The 23,573-nt window shown below is 46.1% G+C and overlaps 4 protein-coding genes across 4 annotated transcripts in view; 3 read left to right on the forward strand and 1 right to left on the reverse strand.

Annotated features, from left to right (window-relative positions):
• Positions 1-162: 162 nt before the first annotated feature.
• Positions 163-3,859, forward strand: H257_13805 (hypothetical protein; the record flags this gene model as incomplete). Its single annotated transcript, XM_009841469.1, has 8 exons — positions 163-408; positions 474-608; positions 678-731; positions 948-1,214; positions 1,910-2,263; positions 2,307-2,782; positions 2,973-3,101; positions 3,225-3,859. 8 exons carry the CDS (start codon positions 163-165, stop codon positions 3,661-3,663), a joined length of 2,100 nt encoding a protein of 699 aa, XP_009839771.1. The 3' UTR covers positions 3,664-3,859.
• Positions 3,381-9,309, reverse strand: H257_13806 (hypothetical protein). Its single transcript, XM_009841470.1, has 5 exons — positions 8,324-9,309; positions 7,349-7,605; positions 6,195-6,314; positions 5,393-5,836; positions 3,381-4,557 (listed from the first exon to the last, which is right to left on the reverse strand). Exons 1-5 carry the CDS (start codon positions 9,249-9,251, stop codon positions 3,946-3,948), a joined length of 2,361 nt encoding a protein of 786 aa, XP_009839772.1. The 5' UTR covers positions 9,252-9,309; the 3' UTR covers positions 3,381-3,945.
• Positions 9,310-14,658: 5,349 nt separating this feature from the next.
• Positions 14,659-15,512, forward strand: H257_13807 (hypothetical protein). The gene is made up of 4 exons (XM_009841471.1): positions 14,659-14,985; positions 15,042-15,111; positions 15,169-15,318; positions 15,380-15,512. Exons 1-4 carry the CDS (start codon positions 14,692-14,694, stop codon positions 15,466-15,468), a joined length of 603 nt encoding a protein of 200 aa, XP_009839773.1. The 5' UTR covers positions 14,659-14,691; the 3' UTR covers positions 15,469-15,512.
• A 5,614-nt stretch (positions 15,513-21,126) lies between these two features.
• Positions 21,127-23,573, forward strand: part of H257_13808 (hypothetical protein) — a gene marked incomplete at both ends in the record, with an annotated part of 5,022 nt that continues 2,575 nt past the window's right edge. Inside the window, 4 exons of the mRNA XM_009841472.1 lie at positions 21,127-21,503; positions 21,576-21,961; positions 22,031-23,088; positions 23,179-23,571. Coding sequence (XP_009839774.1) covers positions 21,127-21,503; positions 21,576-21,961; positions 22,031-23,088; positions 23,179-23,571 — 2,214 coding nt within the window. The remainder of the gene's footprint in view (positions 21,504-21,575; positions 21,962-22,030; positions 23,089-23,178; positions 23,572-23,573) is intronic.

A 23,573-nucleotide genomic window follows, 5' to 3' on the forward strand; every position in this document is an offset into this window, starting at 1 on the left:
TGACCGCACGTTCGAAACGTGGTTGATTTCGTGTTCAATGGCCGTTTGAAATACATTTTAAATTGAATTAAACCATGATGGGCATTTTAAATTGGCTTAGAAGTGTTCGAAACACGCGATTTCAAACATGTTCTGAACGTCGGAGTTAATCATTGATTGCGCATGGACATCGACGCGGCAATCGCCGCCAAGGAAGGCCAGCTCAAGGACATTGAGCATGAAATCCAACTTCTCTTCGTCAAGCAATCTGAAGTCGAGCGAGACTTGAGTCTCCTGCGCAAGCAGCAAGCACATGCTCGGGAAATCGTCGTGCTATCCGACTCGGACGACGACGACAATGTACTTTCCACCACGTCACTCCCGACACGGTACACCACCGCGCAACTTGAAGACGTCTTGCACACTCAGGTAATGCAGTTCGTCCCATCTACCAACTTCTACCCTCGTCGTCTCAACCATGCGTCTTGCTGTAGTTTGGGCTTACCTCGTTTCGGCCCCTCCAAGAATCCATTCTCATGGCAACCCTTGCCAAGAAGGACACGTTTGCAATCATGCGCAGCGGCGGCGGCAAGAGTTTGTGCTATCAGCTACCAGCTATCCTTGAGCGCGTACGTCGATCATTCTCATCCACCCCCTCCGCCAAATTCCTTCGCTCATATGCGTGTCCTTTCCCGTAGGATGTCGGGTTCACCGTCGTGATATCTCCGTTGGTGTCGTTGATCCACGACCAGGTTCGTGTCCCTTACATTCAAATGACTCTGATCGTCCATATGGCCCCATTGGCCTTTCATCCCTTTTGTTTTTTTTTTTTTTACTGATGTGTTGCCTCACCTGGTCTGGACGCTCGTCCCTTGTGATTCAAATCCGTCCGTCCGTCCATATGGCACCGGTGGCCTTTACATCCCATTCGTTTTACGGATCATCTCCATGATGTTGATAGTTAGTAGGTGATGCACTTTTGCAACATATACGGCCCCGAGTCGGCCGTAGCCTTGACGGGCGACTCGTCCAGACAAGACGCCAGCGCCGTCTACGCGCGCATGCTAGCTCCATTTTCCCCGCCGCTCCTGCTTCTCTTTGTCACCCCTGAAAAGGTGTCCAACAGTAAACTGCTCCTGTCTCGCTTGGACAAAGCCCACGCCGTATCGCGCGTCCAGCGGTTCGTCGTCGACGAAGCGCATTGCTGCAGCCAGTGGGGGCACGACTTTCGCCACGTACGTGTTACTTTACTTCCTAACTCCATCGTCAGAAGTATCTTAACAAAGCCACGATAGGACTAATTCGTATGAATAGTACTTCAAATTACATCAACTATATATTTATATACATATATTTCAAAAAAAATTATGCATGGAGGAGCTGCGATTTTCGTGTTCATGGATGACTAGTCTTTTTTTAGTTGATTGAAATGGGTAACGTCTACTTGTTGGTCGTGAATATTGTATATTCACCAAGCTTGAACGATATATTCGTATTGTCCATTAACCGAAAATTTGGACTTTTGTGCAGAATCGCCAAATGTGCTATCGATCGATTCTTTGTACTGAATTTTGTATGTAAAAAGTTGTCCTGTGGTGATTGGTATCACACTAATTGAAGCCGCACACTAATTCGACGTTGATGATGGTTTCCTGCAATCTGATTGACTAAATCCTTCTACCCATGATTCTTCTGTCCATTTGGTTGTGTCGATGATTCATTCTCCATGCGCTCCAGTTTAGAATAAACTCATAAACAATATCACAAAATCATGCATTTCTCCTGTTGATGCTTTCTAATCAATATACATATCTTTTTTCGTCATTGTATAGTCCTGTTATATATATATATATATGCCACTTCATGCATCATGCATGATCGCTTCATGTATACAGTATATACTATGATCCTGACAATATGCTATCTCTAGGACTATCATAAACTGGGTCTGCTCAAACGCCAGTACCCGACCGTGCCCATGCTCGCCCTTACAGCCACCGCCACGCCCGCCGTCATCGACGACATCAAGATGATTCTCGAGATCCCGCACTGCGCGTTCCTGCACTCGACGTTTCTCCGCCCCAACTTGGTCTATTCCGTCACTGTGAAACCTGACAAAGACTCGGTAGCCGCTATCGTCGACGCCGTCATGTCCTTCGGCGCGTCGACCTCTGGCATCGTGTACTGTATGACCCGCAAAGAAACCGAGACCGTGGCCGCCGCGCTCCAAGCGGCGGGCGTCCGCGCCGCCTACTACCACGCGTGGGCCCCCGATCGCCACGTCGTACGACTAGTCCTTTTATTAGCTCAACTCAATCTGTATGTAGATGCACACCCAATGGGTGCAGAACCACGTGACGGTCATGGTCGCCACTATCGCGTTTGGTTTGGGCATCAACAAGCCAGATGTGCGCTTTGTACTTCACGCCACCATGTCTAAATCGTTGGAGGGGTACTACCAAGAATCTGGACGAGCCGGGCGCGACGGATTGCCAGCCCACTGCGTCCTCTTCTTCCGGCCCCAAGACGTCCCCCGCGTCGCGAGTCTCGTGCACAGCGAGCGCGACGGCCTCCGCAACTTTGAAGCGATGGTCGAGTACTGTCTGAACACTGACCAAACGTGCCGAAAGCAGACGATGGCGGCGTATTTTGCAGAGAGCATGCCGCGTCCATGCGGAACCGCGTGCGATGTATGCGATGGACGGATGATGGAGAACGCCACATCGTCACAGGACCAAGGGGGGAGCAGCAGCATGTCTGCGACAGCGTATGCGCAGCAAGTGGTGCAGTGGCTGTCTGTACCGTACGTGACGACATATTTGGATCCATCCAATATATATCACCTGTTTTCGTGTATGAGTATGTGTGGGCGTAGAATTACACGTACGACTTTGATATAGGACCATGTTTGTGTTGGTTTGTGCATTGGTTATAGTGAAGGTGCTCGTGTATCGATCGATTGTCGGAATACATGCTTGGGATCACTGTTGTAGAAACAAGCGATATACACTCAAACAAGTGGTGGACGAAGCAACATCCAAGAAAGCTCAGTGGGCCCTCGAGGGGCCTCTGGCCACCAGACGCCTCGCTGTCGAGCGATGGCTCGTTCAGCTCACCATGTCGTACGTACATTGCATGTAATCCAAACTTGTGGGTTTGCATAGATGTGATCGATTCTGTACGACTACCGTAGTTAGTGTGCACCAGCAGTAGTACCATGGTTATGTATATTAATTATTGAGTAGGCATGTTCTCAAGTGGGAGTTTGCGATCACGCCATATGCGACCAACGCGTACCTTGCGACCGACTACTTGGCTGCCAAACTCACCCGTGGCGACCTGGTGTCGTGTCCCCCCGTCGTGTGTTTCCCTGGCTTTAGTGACGTTGACACTCGGTCGTTTTGTGTTTTGCATCGGTTGGACCTGGTCCGACAAACGGTCAGCATCCAACTGAACGTCCTCCCGAGCCAAGTGTGGCGACAGGCCGCCATGTACCAGTTTGTGCAGTCGCACCCCCCGCCCCCATGGACGCCCGAGCAAATCCGCCCCCTTCTGCGACACAGTTTCACTGGAACCGAGGAAGCGGCGGTCACCCAGGCCTTGACTCATGTCAATATACCCAACGACGACGACCTCGATTACCCAGTGTCGAAATCAACTAAGCGACGACGGGAGCTAGACTGAACCCATCGGCCAGTTGTTTGGATATCACAGGTATAACGTTATCAAGTGAGTGCTCCAACCCACGATTTCCGTACTTGAATTGAGTACTTGAACTCCTGCTCCGGTTACCAACAATCGTAGGTTGGTGTATCTTTGAGTACTGTAACACATATGGAGTACTTGTGTACTTTTGTGAACATTGACTGTGAGTACCATGTACTTTGACTGCCTGTAACGACGTACTTTGGTGAATATTGCGTACTACTACTAGTACTTGTTAAGGCACGTGATGGAATGGTATGTCTACGCTGGAGTCATCTTGTCGGTGGCGGAAGCCGCGGCGGCCGCTGCCGCCGCCGTCTTTTTGCTTTCTGTCCGCTTGAGCGTCGTGACCTCCTTGAGGATATCCTGGTCGAGCGTTTCGTCTCTGTGGGGACTGAGCTCGCCCGTGGCTTCGAGCAAGTCGCGCTTCTGCTCGACCCACTTGACGAGTTCGTCGAGCGATATCTTTCCGTCCTTGTCTTCGTCGATCTGTCCGACGATCCACTCGGCCGCGTCCTCCGTCTTGTTCTTGCGCAGGATGGTCATCACCGCCGTCTTGAACTCTGTCACATCCACAACGCCGTCGCTGTCGCGGTCGAGAATGTTGAGCCGGTCGCCGACGTCCTTGTCCACTTGCTCCAGCTCCACCTCAAGCTTGAGCAGCATCGAGTCGAGCTTCTTGAGCATGCGGTCCGCCGTCTTGTTCTCCTTCTCGGCGCCGATGCGGCCGGCCGCCAGCAGCCCCTGGACGTCCATCACGCTCTTGTCCAGCTTCATCTTGGCCATCACTTGGCGCTCCTTTTCCACTATCGACTTGAACGCGAGGGTTTCCAACGCACTCACTTCCTCCAGTGTCAACTTGCGCTCGTCCTCCTACAAACGATATGTCATATATTTTGCATATATATTGCCACAATAAACAGTGCACACCCCATCGAACGACAATACATACACACCGGTAAATACAATATATATATATATCCCTGAATATAAAACGATATTAAAATATCGAATTGTTTGACGGGCTACACCAAAAGAAGCAGCACATGTTTGTGTACTACAGTAGTTAGTATATGTATTGTCCTTCATTCGATTCAAATCAACAGACAATCGATCGACCAATCACCTTTCAGACCACTCATCCAGTAGCCAATCAAATTCTCTCTTCAACTCTGCCACATTGAATTCGTGTATGACGTGTATTCAGGGGATAAACAATCTGGTCTATCTATATTGTATTCAAACATCAGTATAGTTCATTCAATTTGAAATTGGAATGTTTGGGTGGCCAATATCAAATGAGCAGAATCACCAAATAGGCAGAGAATCGATAGACGACCAATCAACACACAAAACATGAATCAACTAGCCAATCAAATCCACTCTTCGAATAATTCATCATCGAATTAGTGTGTGATTGGAATTAGTGTGATACTGGGCGATCAAGGTCAGTACAATGAATCGATCGATATAGATTTGGCAAAGAATGAAAAGTCAGCCAAATTTTGGGTAAAAGAAAAACAATACACAACCCCCACTATATCGATGGATATTTGGTGACTCTGCCCATAAAATTCCAAAAAAAAATTGGCTCAAAAGCACACACACACATCACCCCAAACCATATATACCCAAATATATATATATATATGCCACATGGCCGAACAATATTGCATGTTGAAAGCAAAAGTGCGACGAGGTTACGTACAAACACATGCATGGGTACAGCCTCGACGACGGACACGCGGTCGACGGGCGGCGCGTGGGTCGGCGCCGCCTCGACTTGGGTCACCTCTACAAACTCGTCTGTGATGTGGTGCTTGTCGACCTCTTCGTCCTCTTGCTTCTTCTTGGCGTCCACATCCGACTTCTTTTTCATGTCTTCGCGCAGCTTTTCTTCGTCGGCGATCATTTCGTTCTGGTACCGAATGGATTCGAGTTGGAGTTCCTTGAGCTGCATCTTTTCAAGCGTCGAGTCGGCCGCCGCGGCCGTCTTGGCTGCTAGCGCCACCTCTGTCACGAGCTCTTCATCCATGCTAGACATGGACGCCGCCAGCGCCGCCTCGGGGTTCTCCACCGACGTGATGTTCATTGCTCGCGATAGAATCAGGAGCGACGCTGGTACGTTCTTGTTGATTGACAAGTCCAACCACTAAAATATGTATGAGGATTGTGGATTCGGTCACTAGACCCCGTCGAATATCTCTCCCCGCCGAAAATACAGTGTAGTATATATATATATATGCAACCAACTTATTGAATCTGAGCGGGAATCGTCGACGCTATTGACTACTCCAATTTTGAATGGATTTGATTGGTTCTTACAGAAAAGAGGACGAGTATATATATATTCAACCAATCAGAAAACTCCAGCGTGATGCAATTTAGGATTATTGACCAACCACCACGCGACTTTTGGAACTTTATAGCGAATTTACAAGGACATTTGGATCAAGGACATGTTGAACAACGGTCATTGGACAGAATGAAACCAATCAAGGCCCTCGTACCTGCTTCATTTGCTTGACATACCCCGCCTTGGTAAGACCTGTGGCGCGCATCCCGCGTTCCATGCATGCTATTTGGAGCTCTTCCTTGTCGAGTGAGTCCAGGCCTTCCCATATGATTTGCTACATCCATCGATTCATTCATTATTACCCACATACTTATGTAGTCGACAACAAACATTAGGATTTCAAAACTTGGTTGAAAACGAGGATACAAAGCACACGAAACGGCAAGTACAGCCATTGAAAACAAAATTAAATATAAAATATTTTGATATTTTTATGTATTCATATTTATTAAAAAAACGAAATCACCATTCGAGTGGTGGTTTGTCGAATCAATATCGAATCACGCTGGAGTTGTGATTAGTTCAATATACTTGTCCTTTCGTAAGAGCCAATCAAATCCACTCAAAATTGGAGTAGCCAATAGGCGTCGATGATTCGTGATTCGATTTTCGGTGGTAAGATATTCGATTCGATGGGGATTAGAAATTTGTGACCGAATGCACAATATGTGGCGATATTTCAAATGGATTTAAAATGTGGATCTCACACATATATTTTAAATGTGAATCTAACACACACGAAACAAATTGTTTCAATCGATTTCAACCCACCAATTGATGTACAATGTGCCTAGATTTATACTTCGTCTGTTCCAGGTTACTCCCGACATTTACTTTGAATTGACACAGGCAATCGAGCCCTCACTCAATTTGGGCGAATGATACTTTGACAGGGAATTGCATGAATTTTCGCTAAAGATTGGTTTATAATCAGCGCTTAAAGCAATTGTAAGCCAATGAAATGTCATAAATGTTCGATCTTGATACAAATTGAAGAATTACAGCCAATGAAATACAAATGTCGCCAGTTACTTAAAACATGCGAATTTTGAATTGTCAACCTGGAACAGAAGAAGTATTGTTTATGTGTGGATTCTTAACTGGACCGACGTGGAGAACCAAGAAATCGACACATCCACATAATGTACTGGCGAATGGACACAAGTATGGAGCCAATCAGATCGCAGGAAAACCCATCATCCGAATCTAATTCGTGTGCGACCGAAATTAGTGTGATTCCAACCACCACATTCCGACCATTTTTTACTTTCAAAATGCAGGTCCAACGATATATATATATATACCTACCTGGTCATCTTTTTTCAAGGCGGCAATTTTCATGCGCAGCTGAAAGCGCAAAAAGTTGTCATTTCCGTATGGATTCACGCCCATGTAGCGGCACATGCCGACCAGCTGGGGCCGCGAGATGTTGTCCAGAGTGATCTCGTCGTTGAAGAGGCCAGCGATCTTGAGCGTTTCTTCGCTCGTCAGCGGCTCGCCGCGCTGCGCCCGCTCCACAAAGCTCATCACTTCCTTGGCCGTCGCTCGCTTCTCCTCTGCTACACCTATATATATATATATATGGTCAAATATCCTCGTCCGAAACCCATGTGTTTTGTGTATACAAGATGTATATATATATATATACACACACACACAACAACCAACCCTATGTTGGAAAGGTTGAACAGTAATGCATCCAATTTATAATATGAAACATGGAAAATACAACACAAATGCTAAATATCCAACACCAATCGGTACAATAAAAATCCACTATCACACACTAAATATATATATATATATATATCCACACACACTAAATATATATATATATATATATCCACACACACTAAATATATATATATATATATATATATATATATCCACAGGACTGCCTGGAGCGCATCGTCAAAGACCCAACCAACGTCCTGCTGACGAGGTTATAGTGTTAGACTAATAATTAGTGTGATTACCATCACCACAGGACACCTTTTGTTTCATTTTGTCAAGTCGATTCAAAATGCAGCCACAAATCGGCAGACAATTGATGATCGACCAATCAAAACCCACAACACGAATCAAGTAGCCAATCAAATCCTCTCTTCGACCAATATTTAACATCGAATTAGATTGTGAATGAAAAATAAGTGTGATACTGGGCGATTCTTACATACAAAAGGCAGTACAAATCGATAGAATTGGCAAAAAATCAGCGCAAAAAGTCCAAATTTTGGGTAAAATGACAATATATATATATATATATACATAGGTCATCGTTACCTTCGGTTTCGTGGGTCGTCTGCATCACGTCCTTGACAGTGTCCTGCAGAAACTCGGCCAGCGACACGCGCAGTTGGAGCTGGCGCTTCATGTCTTCTTCGCGCTGGAATGCATGCTTGAACGTGGATGGAAGCATGTTCGGGAACAGCTTGAGCGCGAACGGGAGGGCCAGCTCCATGAACGGCACGATCAGAAAGAACGCAAATGGAATCAACCGAAGGATGTCGGCCACGGTGCGCTGCAGCTGCTTCTTCTCGCGGCGGGTGAGCGCGTTCCCCTTGAGTATGCGGCGCAAGATGCGTGTGGACGTCGATAGTTCTGCGTACAGGAGCTTCGAGCCGACCCAGTAGTGCTTAAGTTCGTGGTTGATTGACTCCTTGAGTTGCTTGAGCCATGCGCGCGCGCGCTCGGGTTCCTTGACGAGGATGCGCACCCATTCCTGGACGGTGGCGGCCCCACCGACCACGAGCGCCGGCGTCGACTTGATGAACGCCCACGCCTTCGCGCTGACGTTCAGGTCGAGGTTCTGCAGGTCCTTGACTTGGAACCCCCGCTCGCCCACCTTTTCCAACGCCTTGTCCAGCCGATCTTCTTGTTGGGCGACACGAGTGGACGACCGCCGCGCAAGCACGTTGGACACGACGGCCTTCTTCGCGGCATCCGTGCTCATCCATCGAGCTTGACCGACCAAGCGAGGATGGCGAGGCGCGCTGGTGAACCCTAGCGAGTACGCATACGCAGCATTCAACGACGGGGCCACGAGCGGTCGAAATTTGAGCGTCGACTTGTCGTCGTGGTGGTCCGACGACGAAGTCAGAGCAGTCGCATGCATGCGATGGAGATGGTCCCATGCACCGAAATGGTGGTTCCCGCGAGAGGACGAGGCTGATGCACGCCGCGGTGCCGCGTGGAATGCTACCCGAAGCATCTTGGTCAAGATAGATTCGGTGGTGATCGCGGTGTTGCGATTGTCAATCGGAATATTATACCGAGATTCAAATCCAATACAACATGGCAGATATTTTATTCCAAACCCATTATTTCGGATAATGGAAGGACCCTGTGGAGTGATTTATCCGGATAACGCAGAGTGCAGGTTTGTCGAATGCTGGTCTTGTCAATAGTGTGAATTACTGTATTTTGTTGGGGGTGTGGTGTTCTATTTCTATTTCAATACGAAGGGGCAGTTCCAAGTATTAATACCACAGTATTATTCAGAAATAGCATGAGCCAATCAAAATCGATTTACACTTTTTACGATTTAGAAACAGACGTCAAGGGTATTTCTACTTTTGGTGTACTGTGTACGTCGGTCGAAGTACACTTACTAGTGTACTACTAGAGTACTTAGTCGAGTTGCGTAAAAAGTCGAATAAAAAGAGGTACTACAGTAGTAAGAAGGTATCATTATTAGGAAACTGTTGTTGCAACTACTTTTTATATTATAACGTTATTAGGTATTGTCATATTTGCTGTACCACACTTCCATCTATAAACAGATAAGTCAGGAGAAATCAGATATAGGTGTACAGAAATTATTCGGAAGCGTAGTGAAAATTGAGCATCATTCCTGATCGATTAACTTCTAAGATATTCTAATTAGGACTCTCTAAGCATTAAAATCGGATTTCTAGTGAAATTCTCTACCTGAAGTATAACCATTGTCAAGGCAATAACCTATTTTAACTGAGATACAGTTCTTCAATTGTCAACAAAGTGAAACCTATCAATCATTTCCAATACAGTTGTAACGTTAGGAGTACTATCAATAGTCTGTACGTAGTAGTGCATTCTCAGTTTTGAACTAAAGGATACTGGCCAATCAAATGGCTCCGATTGTCCAAATAGATAACATCTCCTACAGTTCGAATGAGGGAATTGGTCTCAACTACTGTAGCAATGTACTACATAGCGGTACAGGTACTGTAGTACTACATATACACTGTACTATAGATACTACAAAGTACAGTAATCCCCCCCAGCCTGGTCGGAATATAATAGATAGAGGTATCAGCGCCAAGGGTTATGCATATTAGGAGGTTTTCCTACCCATTCCTCGGCTGAATAAGGCAATTATAGGTTATCCTGTTAGTTTTCAAAGGAGCATTTAACCTCCACGTTCTGTTATACCCGGTATATATTGATATACGGAGTAAACAATTATTTATATGGATTTCAAATATCCGTGATAGTATCGTGTGTCATCCAATCGTCATCCACCATTAATATTAGGTCATATCCCAATTAGTATACTACGTAGTAGATGAGAGTAAATTAGGATAATGCTAGGTCATTGCATACAGGCCTCTGGGAGCGGCACGGCCTACGGCCTACTTGCCGCTGCCCCACAAGAAGAAAAGATTGATCATTCGGTGAAGTGAGAAGCTTAGATCCGCGCTCTCGTACGGCCGCGCTTGCGCAGACGGCCTCCCGGGCGGGCGCTTGGGGCCAACGTAAGGCTTGGTCACTACTTTTGGTTTCATCCCACAACTTCATCCAATTTCATCCTATCCCATGTCATCCAAATGTCATCCACGCTTTTAATTCAACAATTATATTATATTAACCATAGTATCCAAGGTTGGTAATAAAATTCAATGTTGTCCCGTAAGTCTTAAGTACTTGAGGAGTAAACAGATTGTACTTTCATTATTAACTCAAAATATCATCGAATGACATGGGATCGCGAATACGCAACTTCCGAAGAGAATTTTGTACCCAAGCCGCCAACTCAGTGTCAAGCTCAGTTTGCTTTGGTCCCTTGATGTTGCAGCGTGACGCAGTGACATGTTTTTTAGGTCAAAGTATTGACATGTGAATTCAAGATTACAAAATGTAAACTGGGCTGTTTACATTTCGAAAATATTTTATATTAATTTTAAATTAAGAACATGTCCAACTTTTCATTCAAAATTATGCTTCGTTTTGCGAGATTTGCCCAGGTGAAACCGGTTTTCGCAGCCTCCTGTACGGTAACGTTATACGAAGTAAGTTTACTGACTATTAATAGTCCTAATAATTAATAGTTAACAGACCACCTTCAGTACTACTAATGTAGTAGTATGTACTAGTACTACGTAGTAAGCAATACCGTAATTAGGGGGTTACTACAGTCTACTATTAATAGTACGTACTTGTGTACTGTACAGGTATTCTATCACCAACTTACTACTCCGAATAAGTACGCACTACAGTACTACAGTATTAAGAACAGTAACATACTATAAATAATTCAGTACATTAGTCTCGCACTCTTGAACTGAATCATGTGTCTACAACACCTGGTGAGAGTGGTATGATTCCTTGTGGACACGTTACCAGGCAGAGGTGCAATTCCCCCATTAAACCAGTTCCACTGTTGAATACTGTTTCAATGAGGGAAATACAGTATACCATCCGGATAAACTTTATTAGCCAGTAGCCCTGGGACCTGGAACTCCGTCGTACCCCCGGTGAGTACATATAATTCTACATCCCCTCTGGGTTAACTGAGATGCACTTAACGTTACACCTCTAGTACGAGGTGAAGGTGGTCAGAGCATACTAAATCCCATATAAGCAAAAAATTCTGAGATATGAAACAGTGGGACTGTTTACACTAATTTCTGAGAAAGTATACAGTAGGACTATTTTACGTTTACAGCAATTGGGGAAGTGTATCTGTTTTACACCATTTCTGAGAAAATATACAGTGGGACTATTTTACAGTTAATAGGGGAAGTGTACCATGCTGACCGAACATCTTCTCGACCAAGTAAATCAATTTTACCAAAGCCATCAAATTTACTTCGAAGTGCTTCGAAGTATTTGCCATTCCAAATTGATGTTGCGCCTTCGCGTTATTACGTCCATACAAGAAGTTGACTTCCGGTTGCATGCCAGATAATCCAAACTCAATTAACCATAAAACACACGGTAAGCTTAAGTACTTCCTAGTACAAGCTAAGCCGCTTTGTAAGGAACAACGATATCAACTCATGAAAATTGTTATAACGTTATCGCAAAAATCGTATGGCTACTGTAGTACAAGTATACATGTAGTTGTGAATACTCAGCCTGTTACATGGCCCAATCAGTCGTCTACTATTAATAGGACTACAGTACAGTAGTATACATCAATACCACTAATTAATAGTAACGTTAGAATAGTACCAGTATGTGTTACTCGAGTACTAGTACTATTAATATTAGACTGCATGCTGCACCGGTAGTCGTGCGATGTACTGGAGAAACATGTACATGCCTTCCATGGCAGCGTCTCGGAAAAGTATTCTTAAATTGTACTTTTACTAGGTAGTACTACTATTAATCAATATCAAGAGTATTTCTGTACTAATATTAGTAGTACTAGGACATTGACTACTAGTAGTACTTAAAATCAGTTCATCCACATGTCTGTACGAGTAAGCATATTCTTCCAACTACTAATAGTTGGTGGTACAGTCGACTGCGGCCTCTGCATCGCACTTGATTCACAGGAGGAAGTACTGGTATATATATGTATGTTGTACTACGTAGTACGGAGGACTACAGCTGTTCAAGTCAAAGATTTCTTCCGCGGTTGGTTCAATGAACCTCCGAATATCGCCAGACCTGCGGAATATAATATAAAACTCAGTTTAAGAGGTATATTTGGGGCTAAAACAACATGCATTATTTTAGCCAATCAAAAGGCAAAATTCATACTGCTTTGCGCTTATTTGGCACAATATACCACATCTTGAACCCAACCATACTTACTGGTACAGTACAATCAATACACATTACCAAGAACAGCATACAGTTAATAACGTTACAGTAAAATTACCCGGTATGTACAGTAGGATGGTACTATTGTAGTACTACAGTGTTTGCCAGAAAAACTCGACGAAAGTAGCACTGCCTTCAATATGGGACTTTGTATGTAGAGTGGTACAGCTCGTCGACGCGGACGATTTAAAAATATAAAGATCATGTCACGACGAATCTGAGGTCGACTTCTTTGATTACCTAGCCTAAAATTAGCCAATTAAACCAATACAAAAGTTCAAGGGTAAGCGAAAGCGCATGAAACTTCTTAAGGAGCGCCTTGTGCTCAGCGTCGTGTAACGCCGCTGCTGCATGGTGGCTGGCGCTGCCTTTCGTCAAATGCCATTTTGACATTGGGCCAATCACAGCTGAGCACAATCTTTGATTAATGCAGTCAATTTTATCCAATTGGACGTCCGGGTGTACAGTACAGGGGGTCGTGCAATGTCGGCACTGGTTCACAAATCTGGTGTATCTACCGGAATCCACTTTAAACTGCTAGTAAATCGCTGGACACCCGCGACGGAAGCATGCAGCCCAGACGACAACAATAGTGATTCTGGCCTCTCAATCCCTTTCGAAGTTCCTTTGATAACGTCCCACCGACAGATCACATCGCCTGTACCGTTCTGATTAATTTCCGATGTAACATGGCTGAGAGTTGCCACATGCAGAGGCGATGTGCGTTCGAGAAGGAGATAGCGGCCCGATATTGTTGGTGTCGTGCACGACGTAGACAAGATCCGGGTTTTTGCAGCTTGTATATATTAATATCCTCATTAACATATATTTACCGCATTTGCATTGTGAACAGGAGATGGAAGAATTGGTGCAATTTGAAATTCCAAGCCTTTAGCAAATCCTGCGCAAATAAAGTGTCAATCATTTTGACCATACTAACGTGGACACTTCATTTTCGCACGGCCAACGCCTCCAAGTATGCCAAGACCAGCAATGCGGAAAATATTGCATCGAAAGGTGGTGAGTCTATGGCTTAATTAATGTTAACGTTAGGTCAAATATTACAGGTACCGTCGATCTATATACTGTAGTCGCCAAGTACCGGGTGTATGTGTTACGAGCACTTCTCTCATAACCAATGCTAGTAGTATACGCAACCTCTACCAAATTATATTTCACCCGTGCTGCAAAAACCGGGGATATACTGCCAAGTCAGCAAAGCTGAAACACATGCTTTGGGCGGGACAAATGCTCAAAGCTCATATGACACTCAGAACAGTCATTGTTTGAATCGTCCCGCAGTTGGAATGTAGGTACTGTACCAGGTACTGGTAAGGCTGACCTTTGGCCGCACGATGTTCTGGGCAGTGATACGTTAGCCCCCCCATACACATTGGAGCTGAGAAATACTAGTATATACTTTGTAGTACTGCATAGTAGCTGCTCCTTGGAATGATGTAAATACTACTACTGTAGTGCTAGAATGTGATTCGAGACAGTGTCACACAGGGCTCGAGTCAACATTGGCACGTCTCGAAATCGCATGGTCGAGACGTGATCACACTATGTTTGGGAGTAGGTAGCCTGTGAAAACGCATATATTACACCCATCCCCCCACATGCCCACATTACGTTTTCGCGTGAACATCACACCAATGACTGGGCTTAAAGCACTCTCACAGGACCGCGAAATCATGGACCTGCTCTCGACCGTATTTAGCCAAGAGTTCCACTACGGCACATATGAGTCGTCGACGACGATCACCCCCTTCGCCGTCAAATCAGAGCTGTGCCTGGTGCCCCCACAACCGACAGTCTCCGACCACAGCAACGACCACAGCAATGACGGCAACGTCCATAGCAGCAACTCACACAACGACCCGTCGCCCAAACGACACTGCGTACGTCATGGGGTACGTGGCTCCCGATCTTGAAAATGCCGAATCTTATCCGTTCGTTGGCCTTGTAGAAAGGAAAGCGATGCCGTGTCGAAGACTGCACGTCCAGTGTCAAGCTGTACGGGGTGTGCTGGAAGCACGGTAGGATTTCCCGATGAATCCACATCAAACGTAGGTGTTTTCTCACGACTCGAGTAGGCGGGTCTCGATTATGTCAACGCGAAGGCTGCAACAACCACTCCAAGTCCCGAGGGCTATGTTGGTCTCACGGCGGCGGCAAGAAGTGCGAGACGCCTGGGTGCAAAAAGACTGGCTTGAGGGGTGGGCACTGCTGGGCACATGGTGGAGGTAACAACCGAGCGATGATATGAGAAATGTTGGTCAACCCTCATGTCTGTTTTGTGTGCAGGTAAACGATGCAGGATGCAAGGATGCCAGCAGCCTGCATACGAAAGAAACGACAACTTGTGCTACAGACACTGCGACACGGGCGTTTAAGTAGTGTAAAGCGTCAACATTTACAAGGTCAACCTTGTTTAGCTGCTGTGTACAGGTCGAATAGTGCAAGTTGGGACCTGTCAGGAAGAGCATATGTACAGTGTACTATGTAGTACTACGTGGTAGTAGACAAGGAGAGGATCGGACAGTTTCAAAGATACTTCATGGACAAGAGAGGAAGTTCGTTCTACAATGGGTAACAACCCTTGTTACCCAACTAGTAGGTTTTGATTACTGGCGGCCGCCTCCTCGACGTCATCTGCTCATTGGCTAATGTCACACAACGTTAACTAACGTTAGCGTTGTGTGACATTAACTGTAAACAATAAATACTAGTACTACGTAGTACACACCGATGACCGTAATTAGTGCACACTAATTTTGAACCTCGTCACCAAACGTACGTACGGCACATGTATTAGTGTGGACCGCAATATATCTCAATCCGCACTATAGTATAATTATGGGCTTGGAGAATTAGTGCGGAACGCACCAATGTTGAATATTGAGAATTAGTAAGGATTATTATCTTGATTCTTTTTTGTATGTGGGATTTGTCATGAAATGTCACAACGCAAATCGGCATTGACGTAAACTGTCAATACCGTACTAGTAGTGCAGACACAACATGTAGTACTCCGGAGTACAAATGTAAAAGGGGTACTGTACTACACCATACTTGATGGCTTTCTATGACTACCAGATCGTGGCATACACCCCAAACACCCAATATTGCACGAAATTGGTCCGCGACTAATTACCAATCACAAATTTCTGGAATTCCATCACACGTGTATTGAACGCACTAATTCTGAATCCACACGAATTCTCAATATGTACTAATTACGGTCATCGGTGTAGTAATGAGCAGATTTCCATAAGACAGTGGTAACACTTCGGTCTTTTTTAACAGTAAATCGGAAATACTAGTATTGTGCTCATCGCCCATATTTGGGATTGTTGAAATCGCCAAGAAATCAAGTAAAGGAGCATGATTGGATCAAAATAATAAATGTTACAATATGACTGGCTCAAATGAATGAATGTTCAAAAGATAAGATAATGTTACCTCTTAAACTTAGATATATATATCATATTTCGCAGGTCAGGTGATTGTTACTCTTGGACGGTTATTTGAGTTTGGATTATCATTTGTTTAAGATATTCCTCCGCGAGGGCCGATACTAGAACCACATGTTATGGAACAACTTCGCCAATTGTAACGCGCCTGCTCCACCAGGGGCGATGTGTAATCTTCGGTTTTTACTTCGCTCAACCTACCTCGTGTTTCGCTCAACCTACCTCGTGCTTCGACCGAGGCTTCTTCAAAGTTCGGTCCTCGTCTTGGTACGCAGATACCGCTTTCAGTTGATAATCGAATTATCAGTTTAGTCGACAAACATCACAGGTAAATTTGTTACTTTCTAAGTATTTTTTACTCACATTTTGATAACCAATTTAGGATAAAAACAATTATCTTAAAGTATGTATGTGTCGGAGCATTGAAATTCTGTGTTTAGTGTAAGCGGTTACAACAGGTTGCATATAATTTATACAAGGGTACTCTTTATAGAGTTATATTTCTGTTGTGGATGGATGTCCACCGAGTTTAACACTCGACAAAACTTCAGATCCAACCCAATGTGGCCCGTGTCGACTAGGGTCCTTCAAACCCAATCTTGAATGACTGTTACCAATGGTTTCTGCGACGTTTTTGCATTTCATTCACAATGGTCAGCATTATATGACAGAGGTTTTGACTCGAACAAATAACGAGGTGTGATTGGGCAATGCAAAGTTGTCCTAAGTTGGTTAAGTTATCTTAAACTGGTTTTTTACGTCACAAAGACTTGTATCCGAGTGTAGTAATATCTGGACTTCTACAATTCCGATACCATTATTGATCAACTATTTTTTATCCGGATGCATTTATAAATTGTGTTGTGATCGAATAAAGTCGGATATCTCATCCGACTCAATTCTGATTGGCTTAAATTCGACCTAATTATTTTGCCTTTACTTTTTTTGCTGCATCATTTGGGGTCACAGGCTGTCAATTCCGACTTCATTGTGCTCCTACATCCACAATTTTGAGAAATACTGTAAGGCGAGCGCCCAATATATGCGGGTCTCGTGCAATCCATTAAGCGGAAATGCCATAAAAACCCGGATTACAGCATCTCCCGTCTACGTTTTCTAGCCAGCCGTACAAATGTGACCATCTTTATTTGGGACATACTGTACGAAGCTGACGTCCAAGTTCAGTGAAACCCCAGGATGATGGCAAATTGGCCATTATAGTGCCAAGTGCAATGCAGCTATCTATAGCCGTGGCCGAGGTGTAGGGACGACGACGACCCAAACCAGTGCCAATCGTGCTGTTATAAACGTTTTGGAGCTCCTGCACCGCGAACTTCCACTCACACAAGATATTGCCTTAATTCTTGGTCAAGTCCCGCGACTTGATCTTGTACAGCACGACAGTACAGTCAGTACCTTAGAGCCTGGTGCCTGGTACTACTGGTGGTGTGGAGCATCCGCCAGGGGGATCATCCCTCTGGCGACACACCTCCATAGTACTAACTAACCACTACTACCACATCCACACCCACCACCACAACAATTACTACTGCTCATCCTACGACCACCACAGCCAGACCTACCACTACTACCACACCTCCAGTAGTACCAGGCTCTAAGGTATTGTTATGTACTGTCGTTGCTAGCTGGCGGATTGCAGGTAAAACTTCATTAACATGTAACGTCGTGTTGTTCATCTGCCATGGTCAAAGCACTTATAACCAATCAATGGATACAGGACATTCAGTCCGACTTTCTTCTGTCAATTTCTCACGTCTAGTTTTGACTTCGCTTTTGTATAACGTTAGAGCATCTCCACCGTACACGGAGTTTGACCCTGAAACTGAATATTACTCAGTGTCGATGATATTTTGACCCTGAATTTACCCCCACCCCAACACTGAATTCGACACTGAAACTGAGTTTCAGAATCCCGGGCCCTGAGTCTTGACCATTCCACACGCAGTTTTCACTAAAAACTCCGAGTCGAGGTTTTGCGCCGAATTCATCTAATAACAAGACATTCGTATGGTATACAAACTAGTCTACACGAAATACTTTTCAACTGCTGGACGACGATGAGGTTATTGATGAGCGACATGGAGACCGAGTTAGTCTCCAAGACATGGGTAGCAGCTCCTGAGGATCGAATAAAGAGTAGTAACTCTGAGACGACAGCCCTTGTAATGCGCTTCATTGATTCGATGGCTGTCGATTCACCACGGCGACGATGGTGAATCGAGTAAGCGCAGACGCCATAGGCCAGCATAAGCATCGACGCAGTGCACTTCTGTAATGGCGACAGACCTATATTATCTTTTAAGATATCGGTGGTTTCCCGATCTCTCCAAAGTAGTCATCGACAATCTGCTAGTGCCCACCAGCCCGGTTCCGATCCAAGTTTGGCTGGCGACCGCGACAATACCCGCTCCATGATCGTGAGTGCACAACTGCGGCTTGGCGGACGGCTTTTTGGGCTGCCGTACTTACGATGACGTCGATTTCCTCGTCGGACGAATCCATCAGTTGATTCCACAACTGCATGAGTCGGCCATTCCAGCGACTTCGAAATGACCATGCATATCGTATCTATTTATAATGTATTAATTTTCGCAGAATTACGGTTAAAAGGTCAGTGTCATGATGCGGCCGAATATCCATCACACTCAAATTTATTGAATTCACAGTCAGTGCAGAATATGACACTGAAAAGGACTCAGATCCAGGGTCAAAATCCGTGTTCCGGTGGAGATGCTCTAAGTTCATTGTTTAAAAATTTCTCAGGCTTAAATAACGACTAAAGTAACTTGAATAACGGTTGGGTGCGTTGTTTAAAGTTACTTCATCTTATGCGATGATTGGTTGGTTGAAGGTGGTATTACAGGCACTTTCGTAAAACAAGTTGATTGCCGTTATCATTCTGGCCAACAGCTTGCTTTACGTCAACACGTCAAGGTGCTTGCCGCAAAGAAACTGAAGCAGCTATGGCCAAATGCATGACCTCCCATCCGTGATCACTACAAACATTAACTACTCCGAGAAATTTATAACGTTAGGGATATAGTTATGCTAGTCGTCGCTCTGTCCAATGATTCAAAGCTATGCCATACGTACAACACCACTTGATATGTACTAACGTTGGCACTGTACGTGGAAAGCAAGGAAGTATTACAACTACACGATATAAAGTCTCCCATTTCACATTTTAATACGGTATGCATCGTGATGAACTGGTGGTTGCACTGCGTAAGTTGCCCTCGTGCTACAACTCGATTAGTTAGCGGCTGAAATAAAGTAAGGGTTGTTTTATGCTGCTGAAATGCAGAACATGGGTGTAGCGTTGTTTTATCTTCAATCGGGCTTATATTATTTTAAACGCCTGGATGTTTATCGCAGTTAAACAACATGCAAATCACATGAAAAGCACAATACAAAAAGGTAATTCAAGCATTTAATGACATCATGTCTGAGCAAGACTATTTGCTTATACATGTGGAATTCGTAAGGTGGCTGGCCATACTTCTGATTATTAACCAATCAGAGTGCATCATGGTTCCTTTGCCATATAATTGGTCAAGGCGATCATTTTTATCGACTCAAAAATCAAAAATGCAGAATTACCAAGTTCCCAGCGACTCATCTCGTGCCAGCATCAGCTTTATGCTAATATCAGCAGTTCATCGCACTCTCGATTACACTCACTATCATTTTTCCTTAGTGTTTAGTCCTTGTTTGAGCGACTGCAAACGCTATTATACAGTTCTATCCAGATTATTTACCGTTTTGACAACCCCACCGGACGACTGTAAAATACAGGAAACTGTAAAATTTACCGCGAGACGTTGGTTCAAATGGTTCAGAAATGGAATCAGCCAAGGTCGTCCGTGGCTCCAACTTCACGACCGACGAAGACTGCCAGCTTGTCCAGTGATGGATCAACATCTCTCGAGATGCGTCCAAGGGTAGTACTCATCACGCATCACCACATCGTCCATAATTTGTTCAAATAACAGTCTGGCCATTCCAAATTTGCGACGAAACTTGGCCAAGTCGTACTGCATGATCATTGCCCAGGCTCAAGCGTACGCGTAGGAGCAAGGGGTCGCACTCAACTACAGTACTGTAGCTCACAACCATATACTGCAGCCTGCAGCTAGCAATGTAGCAAAGATAATAGAACGATTATATTGGCCAGTTATTTTCACTTTTCTATCATATAATTGGACAGAAATTTGGTTACTATTGTAGTTAAGGCAGTGTTGTCGTGGGCGACTTAATCCAAGTCCCGCCATGACACAGGTGGTCCTCTACCGAGGCCACCGGGTGCCGACCCTTGGCGAACCGACACGAAAAGGCATAGTATTACTAGTAGTACTAAGACGTAGAAAACAGAACACCTGTCCCAGCCAACTGCCAGAATCTCACTCTTGGTTCTGCAACGTCGTGCTAACGTCAAGTCAATCAAGTGTGTGGTTTGCAGGGAGTCGGCACTCCACCATTTGGTTGTTTGTGTTGGCACTGGCGTGGGAAACAACACAAAGTATACTTTAGTTCCAGTGACCTACGGAACTGAGAGCAATGGCGAAGAACTCAAAAGATCGCGCCCAGAAGCCGAAGGTCGCGGCAACGGCGCCAGCAGCTGCGAGCAGCGAAACTGAGGAGGAAGTACAAGTGACGGAGCCACCGTTGGTCCCGGTAGTTGGATGGACCACAGATGTGCTGCCGGCTGTGGAAGAGTCCAAGAGCGAGGAAGTTCGGAAGACGATGGAAGAGCTGGCTGCGGCGAACAAGGCAACGGGTAGCGCGCGAGCGGCGTCCATGACCTGGGATGAATCGCGGCGGCGATATGGTGGACAAACCATGGGCCGAACTGGGAACAACTACCACGACCCCCAATCGAAGGCGCCTATGTCGACGAAGACTACCCGCCGCCAGAAAATTTCCGAGAAGCGAGCGTAAGAAAAGGCGGAAGCTCGAGCTAAGTTACGTGCGGAACGACGAAATCAACCGGACAGTACTCCTGACAGCGAGGAAGACGAAAAGGAATACCAAGAAGAACAGCGTAAGCAAGCTGAGCGGCGGCGGATCAACAAAGCCAATCGTCCGGCCAAGGAGAAGCGCGTCGACCATGCGAAAGTGGCGCGTGCGGCACATGATCGGCGGATGCTGGACACCACCCTTCCAAGCAGCTCGGGATGGGGACCTCTTACGAGTGGACCACCGACGCCAAGCAGCGGAGGATGGGGGCCTAACTTCAACTCCAGTGGACCTTCATTGGTGGTGACACATGTCCAACCCCCTCGGATCACCTGTATGGACAGAACATTCTTAGTCAGTTGGGTGAAGAAGCGGGAGACATATGAGGACAAGCTACGGGCGAATGCGCAACGCATGGGTGGCGAGTGGCGTCGGAGTGCAGTGGGGTGGATCCCTTCCACTGACCGCAGACTCCTGAAGGCTACATGCACCTATGTTTGGTGAGTGCCTGTGGAACAACTCAGTGAAGATGACTACCGCGACCGCATCATGGAAATCGTCGGACAACCAGCGACCAAGTGGACACCCACCATGTCAGACATGCAAAACTACTGTCGGACGCTGAGTATCGACCCCCATGGAGATGTGACCAGTCGCCTGGTGTCATTTATGGAGCGGGTTGATGACGTCATTGACGAGAACGGCTTACGTCAGCAACTCAAGGACGCAACTATGCTGAGAACGTTAGTGAAGGTGGTAGCAGCGCGTGTCACACCCAGCTACCTACGCGACAGAGTTGAAGAACAAATCAAGACCGTGCCAGCGAACGATCTGGTGGCCTTTGCGGATATCCTACGCGAACAGCCTGACCGAACGCATGATGCGGACATGGACAATCAACAAAGAAACAGCTATGGTTCGAAGCGTGGCCGTGAAGAAGATGACCAAGGGCGCCGCATTACGAAACATGCGAAGAAGGCCAACAAAGCTGTTCGAGATCAGCGGGAATTACGAGGAAATTACCCACGTCCACCAGGTGGATACATCAAGCCGGAACGAAGTGCGGCGGTGTGGTCCCCGTCGACGCAAAAGCAATCGGGGGACCCACCAGCCACGGAGTACGGACCGCAAGCGAACTCGCGCCCAAGGCATGATGATCGCCATGTCCAAGCTGTGCGTGATGAAGCACGCCCTGAATTTGCACCCGGCCGGGATGACCGCGGCATGCTGTGCTTTGTCTGCCAGCAGCCAGGACATATGGCTCGGGAATGTCCCATCAAAAAAGACGGGGATAGCGGCGACACAAGCTGGAAGAAGGGCAAGAACGCCGTCAAGCGGTTCAAGGCGCGGGAACGCAAAGCGAATATGCAAGCGAAACGAATGAAGAAACCCCCACCGCCCAGCAAGGAGGATGATGGACGTTGGGTGCGGCTGAATAGTGTGCTGGAAGTTCCATACTGCCCGGACACCGGCGCAGACCAAAACATTGTGCCTCAAGCCATGGTGGATGAACTTCAAGTGTTACAGCCACAACTTCAAGTTGTCAAGTTGGCTGCGCCATTTGTGGGAACAGCATGCAATCAGATGCCATTCGAAAAGAGCTCCTACGTGGACCTTACCCTAACGATGCAGACGGCCGCTGGGCCCGTCTAGGTGCCAGGCAAGCGCCGATGCTATGTGGTCAACGACGGAGATGAATTCGTCTCGGATGACACCCTCAAGACCATTGGAATCGACATTGATCGCCTGTTGGAACAGGTGGCGCGCCTGCAAGTGGATGAGGACGGCGATGACCTGGAAGAAGTTGGTGGCGATTGCGTCGAATTGCCCCAACGATCGGCCGTCAGAGCCGCGACCATGAAGGCGGTGCTACCTGTAGCCAAGAATGAAGTCGAGGAAGCCCTGCAAGGCATGATCGACGGCGCAGTCGATAACGGCTTTCCAATGGAACATGTTAAGTACTTGTGGGATGTGCTCAGCAAGCATGACATCTGGCGAATCAAGTTCGACGGGTCAGACCCACCGGCGAAGGTGAAGCCGTTGAAGGT

Source organism: Aphanomyces astaci (assembly GCF_000520075.1).
Source record: "Aphanomyces astaci strain APO3 unplaced genomic scaffold supercont1.51, whole genome shotgun sequence".
Taxonomy (NCBI): Eukaryota; Oomycota; class Saprolegniomycetes; order Saprolegniales; family Verrucalvaceae; genus Aphanomyces; species Aphanomyces astaci.